Consider the following 27,785-nt stretch of genomic DNA (forward strand, 5'->3'; position numbering starts at 1 on the left):
CTCGTTTCTTCTGAACATGTGCCATTCCCAGAAAAGTGATGTGGCACCAGCAATGATACTCTGCTTATTTATATTCACATGCTTTGCTTCTCACACATTGTTCAACATGTTGCGTCATGGAAAAATGGCTTTTTTTTTTTTTGGCCGACGTGTAACGTACACTTTGCCAATTGCACACCCAAAGCAAACATTCTGCTCCTGCTGCACACACGGATGCTTCCGGTGAAAAGGCAGAACGTTTTTAATACGAGAAGGAGCAATGTATCCCAAGCTGGGAATATCAAAGTATGAACGTGAGCAACAATTGCAAAGCCATTCAACATTCACGGCCCTGCATATTTCAATTTACATTTTTTTAGTCCTCCGAAAATATGCTGTTTCTTTCCGCATTTCTAAATATGTGATAATACAGGTAAAACTGTGCAGCATGCATGTACCATTGTTGGAAAACTCAAAATTTTGACATGTTTATGTCTTTGTGCTTCACTGGTAATGTTTTTCGCCAGGCGGTTACATTTTGCACTTTATTCAGCGGTAAAAAAATATGTGCATATTTAAGCAAATTTTACTTATTCTTGGCCTAAATTCAGCATTTCCAAGCATAAAAATGTCTAAATGAAGTACCTGAATGAACTCAAATACAAATAAGGCAGAAGAAACATTTTAATTGTGAATGTCGTATTCTACATTGGCCACTAGGTGTCAGTAATTAAAAGAAAAACAGCACAATAATAATAATAATAATAAGATAATAATCCTAATAATAGCACGGCTACTGTTGGGGCTATAACCAAAGGCAAGCTAAAACTCAACTCTGAACCACCGACGTCACTTCCTCCCTGCTACACATCTGTCCGCCCACCATTAAGGTCCGCTAGGGAACACATTTACTGTGACACACACGAACAGGAGTTTTATTTAAGTCTTTAATGGCTCATTTACTCTTGTGTCTTTCATATCATATAATATAAAATATACCATAAAGCTGCCATTACAATAAATTGATGAGACAATAGCCACCACAGGAAGTATGCTGTCCAGAAAAACAAGGACCTGCTAACATGTGAGTCTGTTATCTTACTCATGTCTTATTTTATCTGTCTACTATATTGGGTAATTGGAGTGTAAATGTGACTATAGGGGTGTTATTTCATGTCTACAGGGATCTAATAATGTTCAAATCATATTTAGAAGAATGTAAACAGGTTTTCTATGGTCTAATATGTCTTATTTATGTCTTACTTATGTCTTTATGTCTTATTATCAGTGGTGGAGTTACGTGGTGGCCAGTGGTGCCCGTGGCCACTCTTGGTCACTCTCTGGCCACCCCACTGGCCATATCCAGGCATTTCAGGTTTCAACTTATTGCCACCCCTATATGAGTAATGGTCTCACGTTGGCCACCCCAATGAAAAAATTTCTGGCTCTGCCACTGACTACATTGGGTAATACAAATGTAAGGGTGACTATAGGGGTGTTATTTCATGTCCAGAGGGCTCCAATAATGTTAAAACCGTATTTAGAAGTTCATAAACAGGTTTTCTATGCCTAATATGTCTTATTGTCTCTGATTATGTGTCCTATATTGGGTAATAGGCATGTAAAGGTGACTATAGGGGTGTTATTTCATGTCTAGAGGGCTCCAATAATGTTAAAACCGTATTTAGAAGTTCATAAACAGGTTTTCTATGCCTAATATGTCTTATTGTCTCTGATTATGTGTCCTATATTGGGTAATAGGCGTGTAAAGGTGACTATAGGGGTGTTATTTCATGTCCAGAGGGCTCCAATAATGTAAAAAATCGTATTGAAAATGTTTGTAAACAGCTTTTCTATGCCATAACTACGAAAATATTCCATTAATCTATATTGCATCCTACTTCGTGGAAATTCACGTGTCTGGAACCAATTAACCGCGATAAACGTGGGACCACTGTACTCTGATTCCATCGGTTCATGGATCGTCTTCCATTCACATTCATTCAGTTACTTTTATTGCAAACATTGAACCAAAATCGGAGCACGTCAACGTCAAGCCAGCGGAAGTGTTTGGGGTGGGGCTGGAGGAGCGAGGCGTGTGTCAAAAATATACATTTTTATGGGCGTATCGGTTACTTGCGTCACATTTTTGCCATTTTTTCGCCATTCGCTGGTGGCCATGGGACTTAACCCCTGTGAGAATCAGGGCTCCACTAAAAAGACAGCGACACAGGATGCGAGGCTGTCAGTGTGATGACATTGTTGATATTATTGGAGGCTAAGGAAAGTCAGGAAGTAGGCAGAGAAAGCAATGAGTCAAAGAGTGACAGGATGTGACAAACTGCTCAAATCAAGAGCTCACAGGTCACATGCATGTGATGAAGTGGCTATTTTTGTCTTTTTAGTCTTTTAATGCAAAATGTGTAGAGCTTGTTAAGTGTGTGTCTGTGTGTGTGTGTGTGTGTATATATATATATATATATATATATATATATATATATATATATATATATATATATATACACGTATATATATATACGTATATATGTACACTCGTCACAATGTTAAAAAAAAATTTGCATTTTGCAGTGCTTTCTAAGTAGAGCTTCAAAATGCAAAAAGAAGGAATGGGAGTGAGACAAAGAAAATTTGAGTAAGCAATTTATTGCAAACAAGCATTAAAGTGAAATATGCTGTTCATCAGCTGATCAAAAGTTTAAGAGCACAACCTTTTAAAAGGCAAAATCTTGGCAAAAATGTGGATTAATTGTGATTTAGTGGGTATTAGTGGGGTATAGAACAAAAAAGTTAAGGGGTAGACCCCCAATAAATGGGACTAGCCCTGAGCAGGAGGATTTCTCCCTTCAATGGAACAATGGCGCTTCAGGTTGTGCAGGGGCGTCATATGGCAGGTGACTATGTGGAGATGTTGCAGGAGGCATCCCTCATAGCTGAAGGCCCTCGTCTGTGTGGTAATGACTGACTTTTTCAACAGGACAACGCTGCACTTCACAAAGGACTTCTTCCAGAGGAATAATCTCACTCTTTTGGACCATCCTGCGTGTCCCCCTGATCTAAACCCAATAGAGAACATCTGGGGATGGATGGCAAGGGAAGCTGACACAAATGGAAATCAGCTCCAGACAGTGGATGCCCTCCGTGAAGCCATCTTCACCAGCTGGAGCAACATTCCCACTAGCCTCCTGGAAACACTGGCATCAAGCATGGCCAAACCCATTTTTTAATTGATTAACAAGAATGGCACGGCTACTCATTACTCACTCCTTTTTTCAACGTTTTATTTCTATTTTAGGGAGGTTTCAAGGTTTCTTTTTAGCTGTGCTCTTCAACTTTTGATGAGCTGATGAACAGCCTATTTCACTTTAAATTGCTTATTCCAACGTGTTTTGTCTCACTTCCTTGCATTTTGAAGCTCTAACTTAGAACCTCCTTAAGGTCCAACGGTGCAAAATAGATTCGAGAATACAATAGAGTTTTATGTCAACATGGTCAAGATCAGGGGTTCTCAGCTGATATTGTGGGACTTTTTCATGTCATTAAAAAAAGTAAGCTAATGTATTTTTATTTAAAAATAACCTTCAAAACCCACATTTGACATCATGTGCCAAACTGTATTTCACAGCACACTAATAAGAGAAAACAATTGATAATTGCATTCTAAGTAAGCTATTCAAGAAAAAATATTTCAAAATGAAAAAAACAGACTTCAGACTGTCAGACAATTATATGAACATCTTAAATGTACTTTTTGACTTGATGTCACCAATCCCCACCCACCAGGTTAGATACTGGTGTAGACAAGGAGCTTTGTTGTTCACAACCCTGGGCTTAGTTTGGACCGCCAGGGTGCTGATGTCTTCTGACATCTAGTGGTGATTCAGCAAAATACAGGTTTTCATTTTTATGGGCCTGCAAAGCAATGCGCAGCAGCCCATCCTATCATCCCTCATACTTATTTTTTCTTGTTGTTCTCACGTATTCTGCCCAGCTAATGAGGTGCAAACCACGCAAAGAACCCCCACACGTTGTAAGATTGTGTCAGTAGAAATGTCTACATTGTAGGTAGTGTGTTATTCATACTATAATATTTTGTGTAACCATTGTGAAGTAATTGACTAACACAGTTGAAAACTTCATTAGGAACCCTGCTTCGCTTTTTCTTTGACCTTTTTTTTTATGTCAGAGCATACCAATTATGTATTTCAGTGGTTAAATTCTTTTTACTACTAAGAGAGGAGAGGAGCCTGATGAGGTGACTCCCGGATGACTCCCTGGGGAGGTGTTCAGGGCACGTCCCACCGGTAGGGGGGCTCGGGGGGAAGACCCAGGACATGTGTCTCAACTGGCCTCGGGATACACGGGCAGGAGCTGGACAAAGTAGCCGAGTAGAGGGAACTCTGGGCTTCCTTGCTTAGGCTGCTGGCCCCGTGGCTTTACGTCGGATAGGCGCAAGAAGATGGATGGATGGATGGGTGACAAGTAAGAATGTTTGTCCGCTTTGCCTTTATCAAGTGTTTTACTGTTTTACTGTTTTTAATGTTTCTTTTTCTTTAGCTTTGTGAACACCAAAGCATACGCAAGACTGGCTATGCAGTTATTTGCGTTTTCCAGAGGTGAATTTCTTTCTACACTGTAAAAATACACTGTGATAAGTAAATGTTGGTCCCCTTCAAGTGTTTTAACATTTCATCTGCTTCTTCTTTGGCTTCTTTGACCTCATAGTATACCTGTTATGTGTGTCAGTGGTCAACTTCTGTATCCCCCTTTGCAAACACTTTTGTCGTTGTTTTCTTCGGCTTTTTTGACAACAGCATACACAAGACCTCTCGTGATGCAGTTATTTGCATTTTATGTGTGTAACACATGACTAATGTGGTCTTTTGGACCCTGTATTGGCGCAATTACTGGCTGAACAATGTGTCACAATGTAGTTTTTCTGGATTCTGCTTCCCATCATGGCGGCCAAACACAGCGCAGGGTTTAAGGACACGGTTTTGTCACGGTACCTTTTTTCTTTTTTTTTTCCACCAGTTAAACACATAGCAAACACTCGCCACAACAACTTTAAAGGAAAAGTGCATTTTTATACATTTTGCCCATTATCCACAATCCTTATGTGTGACATGAACACATAAGTCTCTCTTTTCTCTGCGTTCTAAAGATATAAAAACAGACAGATCAGTAGTGCACGTAACGGGGTCCACCTACGCCACCTACAAAGAGCGCTGCTAAAACACCTCCAACAAGGTTTCCTGGTTTTGTATCCATGCTGTGACCATGTAGTAACAGCCACATTCATGATAACATGCAATACTAACTCTTCCAAACTCAGAAATGAAAACACAGCAGCAGTGGTGTTAGCTCGGATATGTAGCGTTACCTTTTTTGTAGTGGTCTGAGGCGTTGTGAGCGTGACGCTGACACGCTGCGGCCAAGTCTGCGGTGAAGCTAGTCACTAGCCAGCTAGTAGCTCGCCGGTGTTATGGCTAAAGAGTCGCTAGCCAGCTAGTAGCTCGCCGATGTTATGGCTAAATAGTCGCTGGCCAGCTAGTAGCTCGCCAGTGTTATGGCTAAGTGTCAATGCGCCAGTAACATAGTTTGATCGGCGTTAATATGTTAATATTAACATTATTAATGTTAATAGCTTGGTTATGTGACCATCACATTACATGTAAATGGAGCACTGTTGGCGCCTTTTGGAGTCTTTAGAAGGCATAAAAGGCAGCGTAAGTGTTTCACATGCGTGCAGTACTGAGCTGTGTCTTTATGTCTTTCGAATGCACAGAAAAGAGAAGACGTGTTCATCTCACATAAGGATTGTGGATGGGCAGCATTCCAAAAAAAGTGCCGTTTTCCTTTAAGGTGTATTTTTCATAAGTAATAACAAATGACATCGTGCCCCAAAGAACGACCTTGGTGTCCTCCCGGTGGAACTGCAAGAGGTGGCTGGAGACCGGGAAGTCTGGGCTTCCTGAGACTGCTGCCCCCATGACCCAGACCCCGATAAGCAGAAGATGGATGGAATAACAAATGACAGTACTTATACACAATGTCATATACACAATGTCACCTTAATAGTTTTTGCGATTAAGGGACAAAGATGTCCTCTTCAAAAATAATTTTCCTTTGATTACAAAGATCAATTAAATATTTGGAGAGTGGTATGGATCGATACTTGGGACGGAATCATATTCCTATTACATCACAGCTGTTGTGACCAAGCTTATTGGTTTATCCACTGTGAAAAAGACTGCATAAACGGACCTTACTCGACCCCTGATATAGGACCACAACATTTTATGAGCCTGCCTGCAGAGCAATGCAGCCACTTCTTGATAGCTGTTGACATTGTTCGCTGTTCTCCCAGAATTCAAATCAGTGGCAGTTAGGGCGCTAGCTTTATTAGCATTTGATTCTTTTCGCATTGTGACTTTGTTATCACAGGTGGCTAGCATGCCAGCTGTTTGCGTTTCCATTTAAAAGTAGTTTAAAAGGCAAAGCCCAAAAGCTAAGTCAATGTCAAATGCCAGACAACATCCAAGTTTATTATCACATCTTCACAGTGACACAGGGTTACATCAACAATTACACTGTAACTTGTTCATGATCGTCAAACCTAAAAGTAAGACTTGAGCATGGCGCAGTTGGCAGTGCATTTCAGTCAGCCCAGGTCAAAGTTGACATGATGTATGATGCAATACTGTATGTATTTATTTGATCACAAGTCCCCAACAGTCACGTTGCTAATGCTACATGCTAACACTAAAAACGTCACCGTACAGGACTTGGGAGCGAGGCCTGGAAGAGGGCTGGGGGTCCGCGTTGGTAGCCATCAGAGGCCTCCTTAGCTTCATGTCCTTCTGAAGCCGCCCAGGATGGCGTCCAGGGTGTTGAAGGCACTGTAAAATTCATCTTCGGTTTTAGCCCCTGGAAATTCAACACACAACATTTCACGTTCATTCAAGCGTCAACATGGCAGCAGTTAAAAGCAGACAGACGCCTACGTTACGATTTGCTGCGCTGGATGCCAATAACCTCCAAAAACATATTGTGTTTTTTAGACTCCTGACAAGAATTAATTGCTGCACTTTAAGTACACACCATGCCTCAGGCAGCGGCTGGACCATCAAAAACCACAGCAGGGTCGTGTGGGCACACAACCCCCACTTACCAACCAGCGAGATGGACCCCGAGGAAAAGACAGACGCAGTCATGCCAGGTCGAAAGTTGTACTGCAGCGCAGGAAACAGCTCAGGTTCGTAACTAGTGAAGGAGAAACACACACGAGAAGGTCAGCAAAGGGCTAGCAGGCTCACCTGTGCTACGTCAACAATGTCAGCTGACCTGCAGTGGTCTTGGTGGGCCAGAAACAGATCCTCCAGGTTGATTGGAAAGGTTTTGCAAGTGCCCCCTATGTTGAGAACCTTGAAGTCCAGAAAGCGGACCGGGTAGCCCAGCTTGAGAACTTTGAAGGCAAACTTCCTGGCGGCGACCTTGGACTCCTCCTCGCTGTGGGACAAACAGATTCAACGACGGCTCAACGCCTTCAAGGGCAGACGCATGCAGGGACTGACCTCTTGGCTCCTGTGCAGAACAGGATTCCCGACTGGAAGATCCTCGCGGTGGTCTGGGGCTTCCTGATCTTCATGACGAGCGACTTGAAGACCTGAAACGAAAGGTGAGTTTTGAAGTGATTATTTGTGGGCAGCAGTGACTCCGTCCAGCATACGATGCATCTCAGTAAATTAGAATATGGTGCAAGATTTGCTTTCACAAGTTCAATTAAGTCAGAGACACCAATTAATGGCTCAAGGTTGTATGCAATTTCTTTATTTTTTAATGTTCTTCATTTCACTCTGTATAGTGAATCCCGACACTACGCTTATTCAGTGTGTTGCAGTACCACATTGTTCCTCAGGGGGCGGCAGGGACTCCGTCCAGCATACAGCGCATCACAGTACATGAGAATATAGTGCCAAATGACCAATCAAAGGCTCGGGAAGTTTTTTGCGTTTTTTTTTTTTTTTTAGAGCATTACAAAATACATGCAAGTAATGGGACACACCTATTTGGACTAAAGCACTCTTTAAAGAAAAAACTCCAGAGTTTTATGGTTCTATATATACGCTGTGACCATGCAGTAACAGGCACATTGATGACATATAATATTTGCAGTATTTTGCCGTATTTTTAAGTATTACCGGAACTTCTTTCTTGGGCGCATTGATTTCACAGCGCCCATAGCAACGAACATTACTTCCGTCAACAACACAGCGGCACAGAAAGCCGGTGTCTGCTACAACTAAACATGGCCGATTTCGTGAGAGCCGCAGCCGACTACTACTTTGGACCAAATGTGGATCCAGAACCTTATCCTCGTGAGCCTGAATATACGAAGGATGAGACGCAGGTTTTAGAAGATGAGTGGGCAAGAAGACAAAGTGAAACGTTGGAGCAGACCGGGACCTGGAGAGTCTGGACCAGCACGACTTGGTGGTGTAAAATGTGGAGCTTGCCAAGACATGCCGACAGAAATTCAGCGTGTGTGCTGTTTGAGTGACAGTGTTGCCATCGATGGAAAGGCTTCGTGTACATGGCGAGGAGGACATGAATTGCGTCAAGAGACGGCATCATAACGAACGAACGAACGAAAAAAATCAACTGGCAAAGATGACCCAGGCCAGCTGGACCAGACGGACAACCGTCCATCCAGTAAGTCACCATGATATCGATTCCGATACATGGAGCACATAATGCCTGACGTCCTAGCTATGTACACAGGCCATCTAGCCGTGTACTAACTAAACACGGGCTTTGTTTTGCTTGTTCTTGCTTCTCGGTCTGTACAGATTGGTACCCTCTCTCATTGTTTTGGAGTGGGCTCGTTACCCCTCGGTAGTGGGGAGCGTTTAGCTCCTACAGTAACAATGTCGCTGTAGCTTGGTAAATACGCAGGTCATTGTAAGCTCCCTCGTGCTAGCTGGTTTTCTGTCTTTAAAGCGCACAGAAAAGGGAAAAACGTGTGTTCCCGTTTCACATAGGTTAACGATTGTGGATGATGGGCTACCCCCCCCCCCCCCCCCCGCCCCATTCTCTTTCCCCCCCATTCGAAAGACATAAAAACAGACAGCTCAGTACTGCACTATGTGAAACACTCTGCCTTTTATGAAATGAAAAAAGTGCTTCCTTTTAACATTTTGAATTGACAATTTGGCGTTAAAAAATACTATTCATTGCGATGCAATTTGAATGCCTTTTAGCTTGTGGCAACCAACCAGTGTGTGCTGCACTACCAAATTGTTCCTCAGTGGGCAGCAGTGAGCCAGTGATGGGAAACTGGCAAATGCACAACAAATTGCATACGTGAGTCAGTGAAACCCGAGTCGTCTTCTGTCAAAGACGAGTGTTCGTTGAGTACCTGTACTTGAGTCTTTGTCAAGCGCCGTGAGTCAGTGAAACTCAAATCTATGTCGAGCACCTGTGAGTCAGTGAAACTCAAGTCTTGTTGAGTAGCCGATAGTCTTCGATTGCCCGAGAGTCAGTGAAAGACGAGTATTCGTTGAGTACCTGTACTCGAGTCTTTGTCAAGTACCTGTAAGTGAAACTTCAGTCTTTTTTGAGCACCCGTGAAACTCCAGCGAGCACCCGTGAGTCAGTGAAACCGGAGTCTTTGCCAAGTACCCAAGAGTCAGTGAAACTCGAGTCTTTATCAATTTTCAAACGCCCATGAGCCAGTGAAAATGTAATCTTCCTCTATTACCCGAGAGTAAGTGAAACTCGAGTCAGAATACTTGTGCATCAGTAAAACTCGAGTCAACTACTCATGAGTCTTTATCAAGAGCCAGTGAGAGTCAGTGAAACTTTCTTTGTCGAGCACCCGTAAGTCAGTGAATCTCGAGTCTTTGTTGACCAGCCGTGAGTCAGTGAAACACGAATCTATATTGAACACCTGTGAGTCAACGAAAATTGCGTCTTCGACCTGAGAGTCAGTGAAACATGAGTCCTTGTTGAGCTGCCATTGAGTCAGTAAAACTCAAGTCTTTGAGTACCCTTGAGTTTTAGTCTTTGTCGAGCACCTATGTGTCAGTGAAAATCGAGTCTTCATCAAGTACCCAAGAGTCAGTGAAACTTGAGTCGAAGCACCCGAGAGTCAGTGAATCTCGAGTCTTTGTTGACCAGCCGTGAGTCAGTGAAACACGAATCTATATTGAACACCTGTGAGTCAACGAAAATTGCGTCTTCGACCTGAGAGTCAGTGAAACATGAGTCCTTGTTGAGCTGCCATTGAGTCAGTAAAACTCAAGTCTTTGAGTACCCTTGAGTTTTAGTCTTTGTCGAGCACCTATGTGTCAGTGAAAATCGAGTCTTCATCAAGTACCCAAGAGTCAGTGAAACTTGAGTCTTGGTTGAAAATTGTTGAAACTTGGGTCTTTGTCGCTGACGTGAGTTAGTGAGTCTCTGTGATTCTTTGTCAAGTACCAAAGAGTCAGTAAAACTCGAGTTGAGCTCCTGAGAGTCTGTGAAACTCAAGTCAATCGAGTCTTTGTCAAGTGAGTCAGTGAAACTTAGTTTATGTCAAGCGGCCATGAGTCATTGAAACACGAGTTTTTATTGACTAGCCATGAGTCAGTGAAAACTGAGTCTTTGTCACGTACCAAGAGTCAGTGAAACTGGAGTTTTTTTACTTTATTGATTACCTGAGTCAGTAAAACTGAGCACCTGTGAGTCAGTGAAAATTGTGTCTGTCAAGTACTCAATAGACAGTAATATTTAAGTCTTTGTAAACTTGAGTCTATGTCAAACTCGAATCTTTGTGGATCCCAGTAAAACCAGAGTGGAGCTCCTGTGAGTCCATTAAAATCAAGTTTCTTTGTCGAACACTCATTAGCTAGTGAAATTTCAGTTTTTGTCAAGCACTCATGATCCACTGAAACTCGAGTCTTTACCGATGTGAGTCAGTGAACTCGAGTCCTTCGAGTCTTTGCCAAGCACCTGTGAGTCAAGCACCTTTGAGTAAGTGAAAATTGAGTCTCCGTCGAGTACCCGAGAGTCAGTGAAACTGGATACTTTGTTGATTACCCGAGTCAGTAAAACTGAGCACCTGAGAGTTAGTCTTTGTGAAAGTACTCGTGAGTTAGTAAAATTAGAATATTTGTAAATTCGAGTCTGTAGAACACCCATGAGTCAGTGAAACTCAAGTCGCGCACCCGTGAGTCAGTGAAACGCAAGTCTTCGCCGACCTCAGTCAGTGAAACTTGAGTCTTGAGTCAGTGAAACGCAAGTCTTCGCCGACCTCAGTCAGTGAAACTTGAGTCTTTGTCAAGCACCTGTGAGTCAGTGAAACTCGAGTCACTCAATTCTGTCGAGCACCTCTAAGTCAGTCAAACTCAAATCTATGTTGAAAACCGGTGACTCTGTGTGTGAGTCTTTGTGGAGTACCCAAGTGTCGTCAGTAAAATTTGAGTCTTTGCCCAACACCCTTGAGCCAGTGAAACTAGTGTTCGACGACGTGAGTTGGTACACCTCTAGTCCTTGTCGAGAACCTATGAGTCAGTGAAACTCTAATCTATGCCGAACACCTGTGAGTCAGTGGAATTCAAGTCTTTGTCGAGTACCAGTAAGCCAGTGAAACTTGCGAGCTGACAAGTGAATCGTTTTGTTTTGTGGAGCCTGTGCTGCAGTTCGGGCAGCAAAGTGGTGAATTGACTTGTATTTTTTTCTTTTCCACGGGGCTACACACTTAATTCGTGACACCTGGTTTACTTTTTTTAATTTACCTAGCCGGAGAAGGGGTGGGTAAGTGAACGAGTTAACGTAGACGAGTGCCAGTGACTCACAACTCGCGAGTTTTGAAAGACTAGTTGATAACTCGCACATCTCTATTGAGTACACAGTAGAGCCAAGTTAGCAAACTGTGTCACCAGCTAAGATGTTAAAACAGTTTTGTGAAGGACATTTAAGGTACTTTCGATTAATTTCTAGTTTCCATACCGTTGACAGGTGCTGTACGTTCCAGGAATTGCGAGCGATGAACTCCAGGTCCAGGTCACAACCCAGTTTAACAGATGACGTGACGTTCCTACGCACGCACGCACGCACGCACGCCCACACACACACACACACACACACACACACACACACAAACAAACACACACACACAAACGAACACACACAGAGCGAGCACGTATTATAACAGCTGCAAACAGCAACAAAATGAAATGCTTCAGCAGCCTACTGAATCTGCGGGCCAGTTCGCGGTTTGGCCGTCCAGCGGTGGCTCGGGGTGCGCGTGGCGGCCGGGGGAGCTTGGGGTGCTGGAGGCGGGGGGCCGACAATCACCGGCAGGAAGGAGGTCACCGGGCGAACAGCAGACCCAGCGGGGGTCCTGCAGATGGCCTGCATGGCTAAAGGCCTGCGGACCCTCTCTGAAACCGGTCTGCTTTCTAATGCCACAAACATCTCGAGCGTCGCCAAACTTGTAGAAGGTATATGTTATGCCGTGCACGAGGACCTCCGCCAATGTTTTGAATGCGGACTACCGCTTACGATTCGTGTTCATGGCTCACAAAGACGTGATGTCAAACGACGGGTGACGAGCTGTGAAGTCACCGCCACGTTTATTGCATTGTGGGCTTATGTAACGCACAGACCAATTAGATAATAAGTTCAATTTACGGTCATGACAGTAGTTCCAAATGACATTTAAACATAATACCATCTAATTGCAGGGCCCTGCAGGTTAATGCTTAAAACACTAACTCATGACCTTGCATCCACTAAACCCACTTTGCAATACTTTTAAACACTAAACAACGGTATCTCTGAAAGTATGAACATGAAACCCACTGTAGAAGCTTTATTGTATAATGTGGTTGTATAATTATATTTTATAAGGTGTATAATTATGAAACATTGCACATATATATAATATATGTATATATATTATATATATATCCATATGTAATTCACTTGTGTGTATATATATAACCTCCAAATTCAGTCTGAGCCACACAAAAAAGCCACACGTTGACCATCTTGTTAGATTGGTGCAGCACGTATATAGTTTATGGTATAATCGGAACTAATTTACTAATAACCGTGGTTATTAGTAAAATGTGTACACACCTCTTTCCTTCCTTCCTGTCTTATCAGTGTTATTTTATTCCAGCCTGTTCAAGTTAACTGCAGTGAAGGACACACATTTGTGTCGCTCGTGTACTTCACATTTCCTCACTCTGTTCTTCACATTCTCCGCTTTTTATCTCATTTTCCTTTCCGTTAATTTCCTAACTTCTACACTCTTTTTGGAAGTGTCCTTCCTCTTTCCACCCGCCCTTGTATCTGTTCGTTTACACGCTCCCTTCGAGTATTTCACTTCCCTGCGTTTATCTTACTTCATTTAAACAATCCTTGACTATTTTTTTTAGCAAATTTACACCCTCCGTTCAGTTTGACGGAGTTTATCCAGTTCATTGTGGGCCCGACGAGTGCTCTTGCGAACTGTATTGGACCGCGGCCGCGCCCCCAGATGTTGTCCTGGGCGTTCGTGCGGTGATGTACCGCAATGAAATGTGAGCCTGCTCGGTAATTTTGGGATGTTTTACTCGGGGCAGGACAAAAGACACGTTAGCAGGCCCAGCCGGAGCAGATGTTGGAGCTCCGGGAAAACAAGAGGAAGCGACAAGAAGGACGCCGAAGAAAGGAGACTTCTAGACGGTAAACCTTCGGAGAGAGTGAGACTACATGTTTTTAAGATATCTTCTACCCACGTTGCATATTTAAATGTTAAGAGTTTGTGTGTGTGTGGGGGGGGGAGAGTTTTGAAAGTTCTGTTGGCGTGCGCTTTAACCGGAAGTTCGTGCCTTTTATCAATCCGAGTCAAAACACAAGCACCTGTCCTTCAGATCATCTATTATTATCTTCGGCAGCTAAAGTGTCTTAACTGTCGCCATGGGCAGCACGGATATGACCACACGTTTCAATGGCAACAGCTTGCCCCAACAAACTGAAAGGTGTTTGCTTATGTTCCAGTCGAAGCAGGTAAGGCTGGCTAACGAGCAAATGTCAGTTAATTAACAGTTTAAGCTAAGTAGCAACTACTTCGCTTCATTTACTGCTTCCACACTCTCCCACAGGGACATGAAAATACTTGATTACAGGGCTGCATATTGAGATAATATGTTATATTTTGTCAGCTAAAAAAACCTAGCAAGAAACACAGCTCAGTCACTTAAGTTGTCCCAAAAAGTGCTTGGTGCAGGACATTTAGCCAGCTAGCAGCTAACAAGTGTGTGTCTCTCCTGGTCCTCACAGATATGGCCCAAGATGTCTGTGGATTCTAGTCATTCCTGTGTGCTGGTGCCATCGCGAGACTCCAGGGTTTCCTGTGCCTTCCAAACAGCGGACGAGAAAGATGACGTCCCCGCGGTGGGAGAGGAGAGGTGAGACGGCATGGACTGGTTATTGCAGCAATGATGGTGGGACAAAGCAGTGTCAACAGTGGTGACGCTATGTCTGATGAGGATGTTTCAGCACTTCCTAACTGGAGCAAGTTTTGTCCCCTGACAGTGTTTTGGAGATGCTGAGCTGTTCCAAGTTCTCCGACCTGGAGACATGGCTGTGCATGCCGTCCTCGATGCTTCTGCCCAGACTCCTGGACTCCACCCGCACCTCCTCTTCCTCCTCGTCCATCGGCGGCGTGTCCAACTGCTCCTCGTCCGCCTCCTTCGCCTGCCGCCGGTCCACCTGCAGCGATGCAGACATGGCAGACAGGTAATATAAAATGCTGGAAGGCCTGTGGCCTGGCGCGGCTCGACTTGAATGTTTCTTTTCAAAGCAAAACAAAGAGCTTCTGACTGATGGGCTGCACTTGATAAGTGTGATTATGGCTGCACTGGACTCTTGATTCCTCTCCTGTTGCACACAGCGAGTAAGCCAACACCCTGATGGTCACTCAACGCTTGCAGGGACTTTTTTCTTCAGATCAGGAACTCGTTATATGACTTTCATTTGCTCTGTTTTGTGTATTTGCTGCGGTAAAACGTGTCTGTGTGCAATGTTGACTTGGACCGAACTGCTGGACTTGGTCCTGAGGAGGAGGAAAAAGGGAAGTTGTGAGCGAAAGTCGTGGCGAAGTCGCAGCTATGTTGTCTCAGAGTCCAGGTATGAGGAACGCTGGAGAGGAGAAGCTTTGTTTAATGTTGTCTTTGCTTTTACTTTACCACTTTCATCGCTTTGTGTTGTTTGAGTTGACGTTTAATAAGAGTTTATATTTAGATAGAAGGATGAAACACTGAAAACTAGGGGTGTTATGGTATGCAGTTTTTTTGGCATGGAGCCTTTGGTTCAGTATAGCTGCTTACCGATTTCCCATACGGCACACATTAAAAACGAGGGACAAAAAGTGTAAATTTGTCGTTGCGATGCATCTGCACAAGACCGGGTAGTGTGCTACCTAAGAGCGCACAAAAAGGAAATTTAGGCGGACGAATATAGCCTTTGGCTAGCAATAGTACCAAGGAGAAGCCAGAGCTTGAAAACCCTCCTCTGTGGCTAAACTCTTGCTTTTGAATACCTGGTCTTCCCGGTGAAATACGTAAACGGATAAAGACAAGTGGATAAGATGAAAGCAGTGTACTGCCATTGTTCAGTACAGATGGGCAACAGGACTAGAAGCTGGAACTATTAACAGTAATCCTTCGTTTATCGCAGGTCATTAGTTCCAGACCTGATCATAAGTGAATTTCCCCAAAGTGGAATTTATTTTTAAATGGAGTATTTTTGTAGTTATAGCATAGAAAACCTGTTTACGACCTTCTAAATAAGATTTTTTTTTACATTATTAGAGCTTTCCAGACATGAAATAACAACCTTATAGTCACCTTTACTGTACACTTATTTGAAGCCGCGAAATCCAAAGCGCGATGCGGCGAGGGACGCCTGTACTACACTTCAACCGATAAGCAACTTCAATTTACTGCAATGAAATATTCATTCCCACTCTTGACACTCTTACTGTTACACTTTCACTTTCCAAAGAAGTGAACCGGGGCTGCACGTGGATATTCACCATTCAGCATTCACAACTCTAAAGATTTGCGGAATTTTGATTAACGCATTATTGTTTTTATGTGTGGCAAAACTCACTATATTGTGCTTATTATTCTAATTTAGTCACTCAGCATACCTTGCGGGTTATAAATGAGTCTAAAATAGTATCGTTTTGCATGCATATTACTGTGTGTTCCTCTTTTTGGTTGCACCTTGAGCATATTACTCGAATGTTGATGTTCCCCGCAGTTTTTAGAAGAAAAAGCACCTTAATTATGACATTTTCATGCTTTTACCCTGAAAAGAATTTACCTAACAATCAGAAGTTGTGATTATTCGGCGCAACAATAACAATGCTGTCAAGTAAAGTCTCTCAATTCTTCACTACTTCCTGCAGGCTGCCAGACAGGGAGGCCACCTTCCTCACCCCTGCGCTGGGCAAGGAGACGCCATTCCTGGTCACGCCACTCCTGCCCATCCTCACCTCCACGCCTGCTACTGCGGCACTGGTGTCAGCAGGGGACTCCACCCCCCAAGGCGGGGTCAGCATAAGGAAGCGCCGACGTCTCGCTGCCAGCCCCGGAGGACTGCACTGGAAATCTGCAGGTGAGAACACGCTCATTCAAACGCACCATCAGAGAGTTATTCATTCATTCAGTCTGTTGTAACATGCATATGTGTACCTAATGAAGTGGCCTTTGGGTGTACATATTTCATCATTCACTAAAGATCAATGCGGAGAAAGCGGATGTGCAGTCAAGAATGTTTAGTCTCAGCATCTTCACACACACACACACACACACACACACGTGCACACACACAGGTTGTTTATCAAGTCAATCCAGTTCCTGTGTTGATCCTCGTTAGCGCCACCCATCAGAGGAACGATAATGAGTTTCCTGTTGAACAGATTGTAGCTCATCCTGTGCAACACATTCATCAGGGTCTTTTTTTTTTCCTTTTTTAGCTCAGAGCTAATTGTTGCTCTTAGTGGAGTAGATCATCATTTTACTTTACTCTTCAGTCCCTCAAGAATTTTGCAGTCTTTTTTTGTGATTGTTGTGACCTAAAATGCTGGATTTGACCGGGCAAAAAATGCGATGTTTTTCAGGCTTTTTATTTATTTTTTCCAATAACATTGCATCCGCTTGTGATTTTGTGAATTGAATCAATGTTTGAAGTGGCCTTTGACCCCGATAAGCACAAGTCTCACAATACAGTAGTCCCTTGCAATATCGCGGTTCGATTATCGCTCCCTTGCTATATTGGAGTTTTCCAGAAATGAATGAATGAATAAATGATTACTGTTTCCTGGTAGACTATGGTCTATTATTCATCAAAATATATTGAAATAAAAGTGAAATGTAGTATTGACATGAAATGTAGTATTCACAGGCCTCATATATGAAAACGTGTGTGGAAGTCTGACTAAAGAAACCCAGAAAGGCAAAATGTGCGTACGGACAAAAATATTCAGAGCAATAAAAAGTTGCGTACGCACACATTCATGCACACATTTGTGGCTCACAGATTCCACCTTGGGTAGAAGTGTGCGTAGGTGACACCACCTCAAGTTACGCCCTTTCCAGACCTCCACTTCACCATAGAAGGTCAATGCAAAGTAACTCTTGAATGTGGCGTCCATATTTAAAGAGCCTTGATTGCATTGGCATCACGGTTGGTGGGGAGACAACGAGGATGAAAAAGCAGACTTTCACGGAAATGGAGGTGGAAATACTGGAAAAAGTACATTGGGAAGGCACAGTAGTGGCATAAAAGTGTGAATGGAGCAGGGCGAACCAAGGCAAAACCGAAGAAATGGTCTGATATCAAGGCACACATTTCCATTTTTAGTGAGCATGTTTCTAAATTTTTTCTAATTGATATCACATTTTAGATGAATATAAGCTTAGCAAAATCTGTTTAAAGGTGGGCACAAAGATTCAAACCGGGGATGAAGTTATGTCGAAAATGAATTAAACGTAACGATGACATTAACACCATCAGAATGTTAGGTATATAAGAATAATTTTATGAGGAACTAACGTTGTGTGTTGGTGCAACAAAAGAAAACCCCATCATTTCAGGGAAAGGAAAGGGTAAGCTTACGCACACGCCACTGACACGATCCACACAAATAAAGGCTGTGCAAGGTAAATAAATATTGCTATTGATGACATACTTCACATATGCAACAAAAAAGCTCTTATTTTTGATAAATTGTCTAAAGAAAAGCGAGAAACGGAGCACCAAGGACATACTATCTTTGTGTCTTGTAAATTTAGACTATAGAATGATTTAATTGACAACTACTTTGTTATAATTAATATTCATTGAACACATTTATTTATTTATTATCTGCTTCTCAAGAGTGATATGATAGGGATAACTTTTTTTTTAATATCTACTTTTTTATTTAGACTGTTGATTTTTCGTCATCAATAACATATGACATTACTACTACCACATCATCATCATTTCAGGTGAATAAGGTTTTTTTGTGTGCACGATGTTTTTTTTTTTTTCCCCCCCTCATCGCGGCACATTTGGTACAATTAGCACGTGAAATGAAAATTCTTGGAAAGTGAATGCTTGTTCACAAGTGAGCTCAGGGGAAGTTACGACAGGCCGTTAACGTCACAGGCAGAAGAAAAAAGGAACACTTGATTTGCTCACGCACAGTACGGGTAATCTCACCTCATTGGAGCTCTTTTTAAAATGATCAGTTATGAGATATTTGTCATACAGTATTTATCGGTATGACATCCCCTTCATCGAGTCTCCCACTCTCCAGTCGATGCAAAACGTCGGGTGTGGGAGGCGTTCAGTGAGGCCATGTAGCACGACTTTGGGTCGGCCTCGAAGAGGTTCTGGAAAACTGTTCGAGCCTCAGAAAGGGGAAGCAGTGCTCGGTCCACACTGTTTACAGTGGGGTTGGGGGGCCTGCTGACCTTGACTGAGGATATAGTTGAACGGTGGAAGGAATACTTTGAGGCTCTTCTCAATCCCACTGACATACCTTCCATAGAGGAAGCAGAGTCAGAGGACACGGACGCGGACGATTCACTGCGGCAGAGGTATCTGGGGTAGTCAAAACGCTCCCCAGTGGCAAAGCTCCAGGGGTGGACGAGTATCGCCCTTAGTTCCTCATGGCTCTGGATGTTGAGGGACTGTCTTGGCTGACACGTCTCTTGAACATTGTGTGGAAGTCGGGAACAGTACCTCTGAATTGGTGGTCCCCCTGTTCAAGAAGGGTGACTGGAGGGTGTGTTCCAACTATAGGGGGACCACACTCCTCAGCCTCCTCTATTCCAGGGTGTTGTACAACCGTTAGTCCAACCTTAATTATGACATGTGATATGCAGTGTGGTTTTCACTCTATGTTCGGACCACCCTCACTTATGGTCATGAGATGTGGGTCGTGACCAAAATATTGATTTCGCAGATACACGTGGCTGAAATGAGTTTCCTCCGTAGGGTAGCTGGACTCACCCTAAGAGACAGGGTGAGGAGCTCAGTCATCCCGGAGGGGCTCACAGTAGAGCCGCTGCTCCTTCACATCGAGAGGAGCTAGTCCGATGCCTCCCGGACGCCTCCCTGGTGAGGTGTTCCGGGCATGCCCAGCTGGGAGAAGGCCCCGGGGCAGACCGAGGACACGCTGGCGGGATTATGTCTCAGAGCTGGCCTGGGAACGCCTTGGTGTCCTCCCGGTGGAGCTGGAGGAGGTGGCCGGGGACCGGGAAATCTGGGCTTCCCTACTGAGACTGCTGCCCCTGCGACCCGAACCCGGATAAGCGGAGGAAATGGATGAATGGATGGACGTCATAATTCCCTGATATCGGCCCAATAATTATCGAGCACTCCTAATTGGCAGTAATTTTAATTGAATTGTCAGTCTCCCCAGGATCTCACAGGCTTTTTTTGACATGCCCGATTTCAGTTTGAGTTTTTTGTTATTTTAGGTGTTTGTTGCCATGAAATTGCATGAGAAAGCCAAAGTTGCAATAAGTAGTTGTGAATTTCCCTCTGTGTTCCCTCTGATATGGGGCAAATTTGATTGGCCAAAATGTGTGGGGACAAAGTTGCAAGGCCGTGGACTTGGTGTGAATCATGAGAGCGTGGAGGGTCTGAGTTTGTAGCACGCATGGAAGTACATTTCCCAGGACAAGCAACAGTCTTGTGTCATGACTCCAAAAATCCAAGTGTTGATGGTCAGTGAATGAATCCAGAAGATAAAAGCTAGGACGGCTAGTTTTTGTACCCCAGTATCCAGCAGAGGGCGACAGAGCTCCTTGTTCAGTTGGAGCCCAATGGACAGAGCAGAGTGAACCTGAGGTTGGCAAACTGAAGGAAAAAAAAAAAAAGCCTGAATGATTGACAGCAAAAGGAGTTTATACTGCATGTTACTTTTCTCATCCAGGATGCTCATTGAATCCCTAATGTGATGCACAATCACCTTCATCCTACAGAGGATCTTCGAATTAAAGTTGTCCTGCAGCTAAACGTAGTTCCGTACAAGGACAAATGAAGCAAAGGAAGTTGATGTTTTAATGCGAAGGGATGTCCGGGAGCCTCCTGCTGTCACCTCATGCACTTTTAATGCAGCAGCATTGTCTGACATCTGATCTCTCATACACACGTGCACACATACACTCTCATTAAGTAGAAACTTGAACCCACTTAGATGTTGTTTCAGATGAGTCCCAGGTGACCCAACAGCACCACTGCTGCCCTGTTTGACCTGCTCCTTCTTCTTTTGGCCAATGAAAATAATGTTTTTAAAAGTCATGACCTAAATGTGATGTTTTTTATGGTTGGAAATAATTTGTTCCAGGGTCAAACTGTGGCCATGGTGAAACCTTTATTAAGTGTACAGGGAATGTATTAGGTCACATCTGACCATTCTTAACCATTCAGTGGTTGAACTGCAAACATGTCTAGCTTTACTTTAGCCCCCTCGTACACGAGTTTGGTGTTGGGTGACAGCAAGGTGTCTCTGGTTTCTCTCGTACAGTTTCAGTGCCCAACGTAGGTGGAGAAGAGGATGGTGCAGGTGAACTGGCCAAGAACTGCCTCCTGGCTCGTGGGGGCGGGGCTTCACAGGCGTGGGTCGGCGACCGGGCGGCCGTGAGGAAGACTGTTTCGGTGGATGACCGACTACTGCAGCCGGTGGGCGGAGAGCAGCGCCACCTGAAGCTGCTGAGCCGACTGGAGAGAGGAAGAAAGAAGCTGCGCAACGTTCACGTGAGTGTTTTTTATTTGTTGTTTTGTTGTGAGCATCACGTGCAAATTGTTAAGCAAGGATGTTCAATGTCATTGGTCGGTATTTGGGGTTACGTTTTGTTCTTTGCGAAATACGGCACAACCTATTACCCATTGGCTCCGAAACAGGTACCGCTGCACATCTCGCCACAGAGCAAACAGAAAACCAAAATAACAAATCAGGTAACGAAGTGAAAAGTTAGGAAAATCAAAACTAAAGTCCAATTTGTCATGCTGAATATGGCATAATGCGCTGGCTATGCGGGGGGTGGTGGGCTAGTATGGCGTCTTCCTTCAATACTTCTTGTGCAGGGGCGTCAAATTTGTTTTCAATGAGGGCCACATTGCAGTTGGGGCTGCCCTCAGAGGGCCACTTGTAACTATCACTATACAGTGGCATAAAAAAGTGTTTGCCCCTTTCTGATTTCAAATTTTTTACATGTTTGTCGTTTCAGATCATCAAACAAATTTAAATATTAACACAAATGAACACAAAATGCAGATTTTAAGTGAAATCATGTCATTCCACAGCACCTCAATAGGATTCAGGTCAGGACAAGTCTTCCATTTTGTTTTTATTCAGACATTGAGAGGTGGACTTGCTGGTGTGTTTTGGAGTTGGTTTCAGCTTGAGGTCACCAACAGATGGCCGGACATTCTCCTTCAGGATTTTTTGGTTGACAGCAGAATAAATGGTTCCATTGATCACAGCAAGTATTCCAGGTCCTGAAGCAGCAAAACAGCCCCAGACCATCACACTACCACCACCATATTTTAATGTTGGTATGATGGTCTTTCTGAAATGCAGCGTTACATTTAAGGCAGATGTAATGGGACACAAACCTTCCAAAAAGTTTAACTTTTGTCTCATCAGACCACAGAGTATTTTCCCAAAGGTCTTGGGGATCATCAAGATTTTTTCTGGCAAAATTGAAGCGAGCCTTCATGTTCTTGTTCAGCAGTGGTTTTGGTCTTGGAACTCTGCCATGCAGGCCGTTTTTGACCAGTTTTTATCTTATGGTGGAGTCATGAACACTGACCTTAACTGAGGCAAGTGAGGCCTGCATTTTTTTGGATGTTGATGTGGGGTCTTTCGTGACCTCTCGGATGAGTCATCACTACGCTCTTGGAGTCATTTTGGTTGGCCGGCAACTCCTGGGAGGGTTCACCACTGTTTCATGTTTTGATCATTGTGGTTGTTGATATTATATTGTCCTCTCCGTCATGGTCTTTATAGCCGTCAGACATTTGCTCACGTAGTCCTGTTTGTTTCTGTTGTTTTGTTATTGTTGTCACAATTGTTGCTGCTGCTGTTGTCCTTGTCCCCCTTTTGTCCCTGCACTCCCTCCTCTGTTTTCTTCTCTCTTCTTCTCTATCTCCTCCTACTCCGGTCCGGCCGCTCCAAATTTGCATAACAACAAAACATCAAAGTTAAATAAATTCTGTATAACAGGGGTAGTGTATCTCACACTTTTCCTTGGCAGGGCAAATCTGTTGACCATGTAAGGGCATTTAGGTCAACAATACTACCTGCCCTCATGGCTGGACAGGACAAAAAATCAAATAAAAATATCCTCGCCCAGCCCTATTAAAAACGTGTCTTCTTTTTAATCATTGCCCGTAAAGGATTTCCACGAGCCTGTTCGGTACTGGTCTGTGGTTGGGGACCCCTGCTGTACAGGTCTTTCTGGGGTGGCTATTTTCTCATCAATGTAGCATTACTGACTGACTGATTTTGTCGAAACAGGTTTTATTTGTGAAATGTATCCAGTGGAAGAAGCATAATGTGTTGATTACACAACATTAGTCTGATGGAAGAGCTGCTGCCTGTATCGCTATTGGTTGTCAGACCTTTTGTATCAGTCCCAGAGAGTACTTGTGTTATATTTGTTCTGTTTCTCATTCTTCTGGCTTGTGTAACAGTACCTGTAGAGAAAGCCCCGTTGACCCCTCACCTCATCCGCTTTGTCTCTGTTGATGAAGTGAGCGTTTGCGTGGCGGCGTGAAGCTAATGTGAGTCACAGGCTTGACACCCTGCGGCCTCCTCAGCCTGGCTGAATACGTGTCCGGCAATTAGAAGCTTTTAGCAATGCTCCCAACTTGAAGCTACTCTGACTCAGGCTGAAGCTCGTCCGGTGTCGTGTGCCACAGTGAATACTCTTTTCACATCTTTGGAAGCGGTTGCTGGGTGACAAAATGAGGCTGACCTTGTTGTCATCAGCATGATAGCACATGTTGTGACTCCTGTAATGAGACGGTGAAGTTGTGCTGGAAGCAATCTTAACACCAGCACTTCTCTTTTGGATGCCACTTAATCATTCGGGAGTGGAGCACTTTGTTGTAATGACACAAATTAAAGTACTTTTCCACTTTTTACCCCCCTTCTTTTTCCCACTTTGCCCTCGGCCCACATGGTCCGTCGGTGTCACGTTGTTTTGGCAATCTGTTTCCCAAAAAATAGATTTTTGGGCACTTTAATGACATTCAAAGATATGTCATGTCTTTTGTTAGGAGAGCAGAAACCATCAGCGTGTGAGTCTGAGTCCTCATCTCTCAAGAGAAGGTGATGATGGTGGTGATGATGGTGAATGTGCTGGCTCGTGTGGGCAGCACTCGTACGTCTCCAGGCTGCTTTTTTAAATCACTGGGCATGACTGAGTGTATTTGTGGCTCTTTTGAAGGTCAAGTGTGTTTTACATCATGCTTGACACATGATCGTGTGTGTGTGTGTGTGTGTGTGTGTGTGTGTGTGTGTGTGTGTGAGTTGTGAGTTTTGCATAATTGGCCATGACGCAAAACACAGGGCCAGAATGGAGATTTCAGTGTTTGTGTGTGGACAATTTGAGCAGAGACAAAACCAAACAATTATCGTGACAGGCCTACTTACATTGCCATCTACTGTACGGAGTTGTAACGACAAGCGACACAGACAGTCTCATTATAATGTGTTTGGTGAACAGGTAGGGCCAAATGTTTAGAAAAATAATCATAATTGTTTTTTTTTATTTTATTTAAGGTACATTTGTCCCTCGGCACTTGGCACTCGGCACTCAATTTTTCTATCACGATTTTTCAAAAATATATTTAAAAAATCATGGCGTTTTGTGTTTGAATATGGAATATTATTATTTGTAAAAAGTGCATATTTAAACACATTTTACATATTTCTTGGCCTAAATTTAAGCATTTCTGTGCATAATGCCTAAATGAAACAAAATACATACGTAGTAGACAATATGTAGTCACTGGTCACTAGGTGTCAGTGATGTTGGGCAGGACACACAAGCACCAGGCGGGCACAATAATCCACCGGCTACTGTTGCATCCGTAACCCACGCGAAGCTAAAACTTCAACTCTGAACCCCTGGCGTCATCCCCAACTCAGCTCCCCTAGTACCGGAACACATTTAGAGCAACACACACGAGTGCAAGTTTTAATGATGTCTTACATGTTTTCTTTTCTTTTATTATGTCTGCTATATTGGGTAACAGGGATGTAAAGGTGACTATGGGGTGTTATTTCCGGTCTAGAGGGCTCTAATGATGTTGAAAACCGTATAAAGAAGGTTATAAACAGGTTTTCTATATCTTATATGGTTTCTTTTCTCTTATGTCTGCTATATTGGGTAATAGGAGTGTAAAGGTGACTATAGGGGAGATATTTCCTGTCTAGAGGTTTCTAATGATGTTAAAAAACATTTTTTCTATGCCCTAAAATATATTCCATCCATCCATTTTCTATACCGCTTCTCCTCTTTAGGGTCGCGGGGCATGCTGCAACCTATCCCAGCTAACTTTGGGTGACAGGTGGGGTATACCCTGGACTGGTTGCAAGCCAATGGCAGGGCACATATAGACAAACAACCATTCACACCTATGGACAATTAAGAGTCACCAACCTAAACTGCATGTTTTTGGATGTGGGAGGAAACCGGAGTACCCTGAGAAAACCCACGCACGCACGCACGCACGCACGCACGCACGGGGAGAACTCCACACAGAAATGCCCAAGGGAGACTCGAACACAGGTCCTCCTGATCTCCAGACTGTTACTGTGTTGGCCAACATGCTAACCACTAGACCACTGTGCGGCCCTAGAATATATTCCATTTATAAATAAGGAATCATACTTTGAGGAAATTGACTCATGACGTTTGAGTCTGGAGCCAATTAACCGCAATAAACGAGGGATTACTGTAGTGCCAAATTGTTCTTTGGCGGTCCAAATTTAGGTGCTTTCCACAGAAACTTTTTTAGGTCAAAACGGCAAAGCATTTTATTGTTTCAGCATCTCATCCACATGGAAACTGCGTTCTGGGTCCTCTGAAACGGTATTTTTTGAAAATGGCTTATGATGATGATTGGGGGGATTTTACCAGTACTCCATTTGATTAGTAGCACTTATAGTTAATGCACTAACATACATCTATATCCAGTCATACATCCATTTTCTATACAGTTGAGTTTGACACCTGTGATCACGCGCTGTGAGGAAACGTGCAAACTCCACACGGACATACCCAAACGGCAATTTGAACCCTCAGTCCCCTGGCTATGCGGCCATCATGCTAACCACAGTGCATGTGCATGTACTCAAAGATCAAAATCAATTCAAATTTAATACAGTATACTGTGAGGGTTGATCCAGACGGAAACGTTTTCAGGTCGAAATGTCAGCCTTTCATCCACACGGAAACAGTATTCTAGGTGCCCTGAATAAACATAATATCTGAAAATTTTGACGGCCATGACTCGCCCATTCCACATTCTCCTGATATTTAGTTGTCTTATACTCCATACAGACTGGCAGAAGTACCATAATTTCCGGTGTATGAGATACCCCGGTGTTTAAGCCGCACCTACTCAATTTAGAGAGGAAAAACAGATTTGTACATATGTAAGCATGTCCACATCATAAAATGGCATATAATGGCGTAAGAGTCCGTGAGGACCAAGTAGCTCTTTACTTGACAGGAGCCAATAATGACCTATGAAAAAACTCACAAGCTTGTCAACCCATCGGAAATCTCAGGAGTAACAGTCTAAAATCAGCTAAAATCATCACACAGTGACTTAACACTCAAAAGGTAGTTAAGAAATATACAAGACAAGTACCAAGAAAAAAACAATTTTAACCATTTTAACTTCTTCCCATCATGCATTGTTTCCCAAGCTCCAGGGGGTCCCTCTGGTGGACACAAGCAGCTGAAAGAATCATTGCAGCACCCCGGCATGCCCTATGCCTTGCTGGGAATCTTATGTTATATTATCTAATGTTATTTACATGACAGCATGTCATTTATGTCTCTGTCATCGCCTTTGCAATTTATCAATTGTGTTTTTGTATCGGTGTATGCATTATCAGCCGAACACACACACACACACACACACACACACACACACACACACACACACACACACATGCATGCATGTGTGCCTCTCAAATGTAATCGTAGAGGAGAGATCATGTTACAGTCAGTGTTTTTTGTCACATTAACTTTATTAACATCAGTCACAGCCTTGGCTGGTGATTATGGTGACTAATCCACAAAGAAATAACACAATCAATTTAACAATAGTCGATAACAATGTTGTATTAACGAAGGCGTATGATGTTGTGAAGGAAAACAAAGCATATCCACACATTACTGTGGCATAATGGTAATAATGCGTGCAGAATGCATAATATGAAATGTATTCTCGACACAGCACAGTAAATGTTAAAAGATGTTTTTCAGTCATGTGCCTGTTAGCTCCATTGGCTCTCTGAATAATTGATTGCCAGGCAGCGCAGCGACAGAAGCATCCCAGAGTTGTGCCTGCCATTGCTCTGACCCCACGATGGAAAATCCCCCAAAGCCTCTTGGTCGTAAATCTCCACAATGTTTGCCTTTTCATTTAGAGCAAAGTTTGTCTGTTGGACGAGTTGCGTCACCTCGTTACAGCTCCTCCAGCTCATTAGGAACCTGTCAGTTTTTCTCCTGAGACCTTTCTCTCCACAGTGTGGTCCAAAGATCAATTGTCTCTTCCTTCATTTTCATCCCAATTTGTCCACATCGAGGAATGAACAAAGCTGCGTTGTCTGTCTGCATGATGACAAATGTGTTGCATGAGAATGCATTAGGACAGGGTAGTTGTCCTCCTGATGCGTCTACACCAGGGATGTCCAAAAGTGGAGGCCATTCACGGCCCACGGCTCTTTTTTTTATTGACCTGCGGCACAATCTAAAAATGGAAAAGTAGGCAGTAATTTTACAAGAATAAAGTCAAAATATTCAGACAAAAAAGTTGTCATTTAACGAGAATTTCATGAGAATGTTATAGTATGAAGAAAGTTTTAGTAGCATGAAGGTTAAATTATTAAAGAGAGGCATTTTTTTTAAGTACTAAAATTACGAAAAACAAAACTCTAAAAATTAGTTTGCGGCAAAAATTATATTATGAGAATGTCAGAATATTATGGGAATAAAACT

The 27,785-nt window shown here is 43.3% G+C and overlaps 2 protein-coding genes across 8 annotated transcripts in view; one reads left to right on the forward strand and one right to left on the reverse strand.

Moving 5' to 3' along the window:
• Positions 1–6,645: 6,645 nt before the first annotated feature.
• On the reverse strand, positions 6,646–12,584 carry LOC129172925 (uncharacterized). The gene is made up of 6 exons (XM_054763185.1): positions 12,236–12,584; positions 11,992–12,079; positions 7,575–7,666; positions 7,345–7,509; positions 7,172–7,263; positions 6,646–6,927 (listed from the first exon to the last, which is right to left on the reverse strand). The coding sequence occupies exons 1-6, from the start codon at positions 12,457–12,459 to the stop codon at positions 6,851–6,853; spliced, it is 738 nt and encodes a 245-aa protein (XP_054619160.1). The 5' UTR covers positions 12,460–12,584; the 3' UTR covers positions 6,646–6,850.
• ankfn1 (ankyrin repeat and fibronectin type III domain containing 1) overlaps positions 7,061–27,785 on the forward strand; it is an 83,155-nt gene continuing 62,430 nt past the window's right edge. The window contains exons 1-7 of one of the 7 annotated variants that reach the window (XM_054763107.1): positions 7,061–7,678; positions 8,236–8,712; positions 13,614–13,733; positions 14,314–14,441; positions 14,569–14,772; positions 16,448–16,656; positions 21,065–21,294. In XM_054763107.1, the coding sequence (XP_054619082.1) occupies positions 8,575–8,712; positions 13,614–13,733; positions 14,314–14,441; positions 14,569–14,772; positions 16,448–16,656; positions 21,065–21,294 (1,029 nt within the window). In that variant the 5' untranslated portion in view covers positions 7,061–7,678; positions 8,236–8,574. Of the gene's footprint in view, positions 7,679–8,235; positions 8,713–12,336; positions 12,486–13,573; positions 13,734–13,809; positions 14,041–14,313; positions 14,442–14,568; positions 14,773–16,447; positions 16,657–21,064; positions 21,295–27,785 lie in introns of those variants that run through there. The other 6 variants (XM_054763124.1, XM_054763154.1, XM_054763164.1 and 3 more) reach the window with 6 other exon arrangements.

This window comes from Dunckerocampus dactyliophorus, chromosome 2 (assembly GCF_027744805.1).
Source record: "Dunckerocampus dactyliophorus isolate RoL2022-P2 chromosome 2, RoL_Ddac_1.1, whole genome shotgun sequence".
In the NCBI taxonomy this organism is placed as follows: domain Eukaryota; kingdom Metazoa; phylum Chordata; class Actinopteri; order Syngnathiformes; family Syngnathidae; genus Dunckerocampus; species Dunckerocampus dactyliophorus.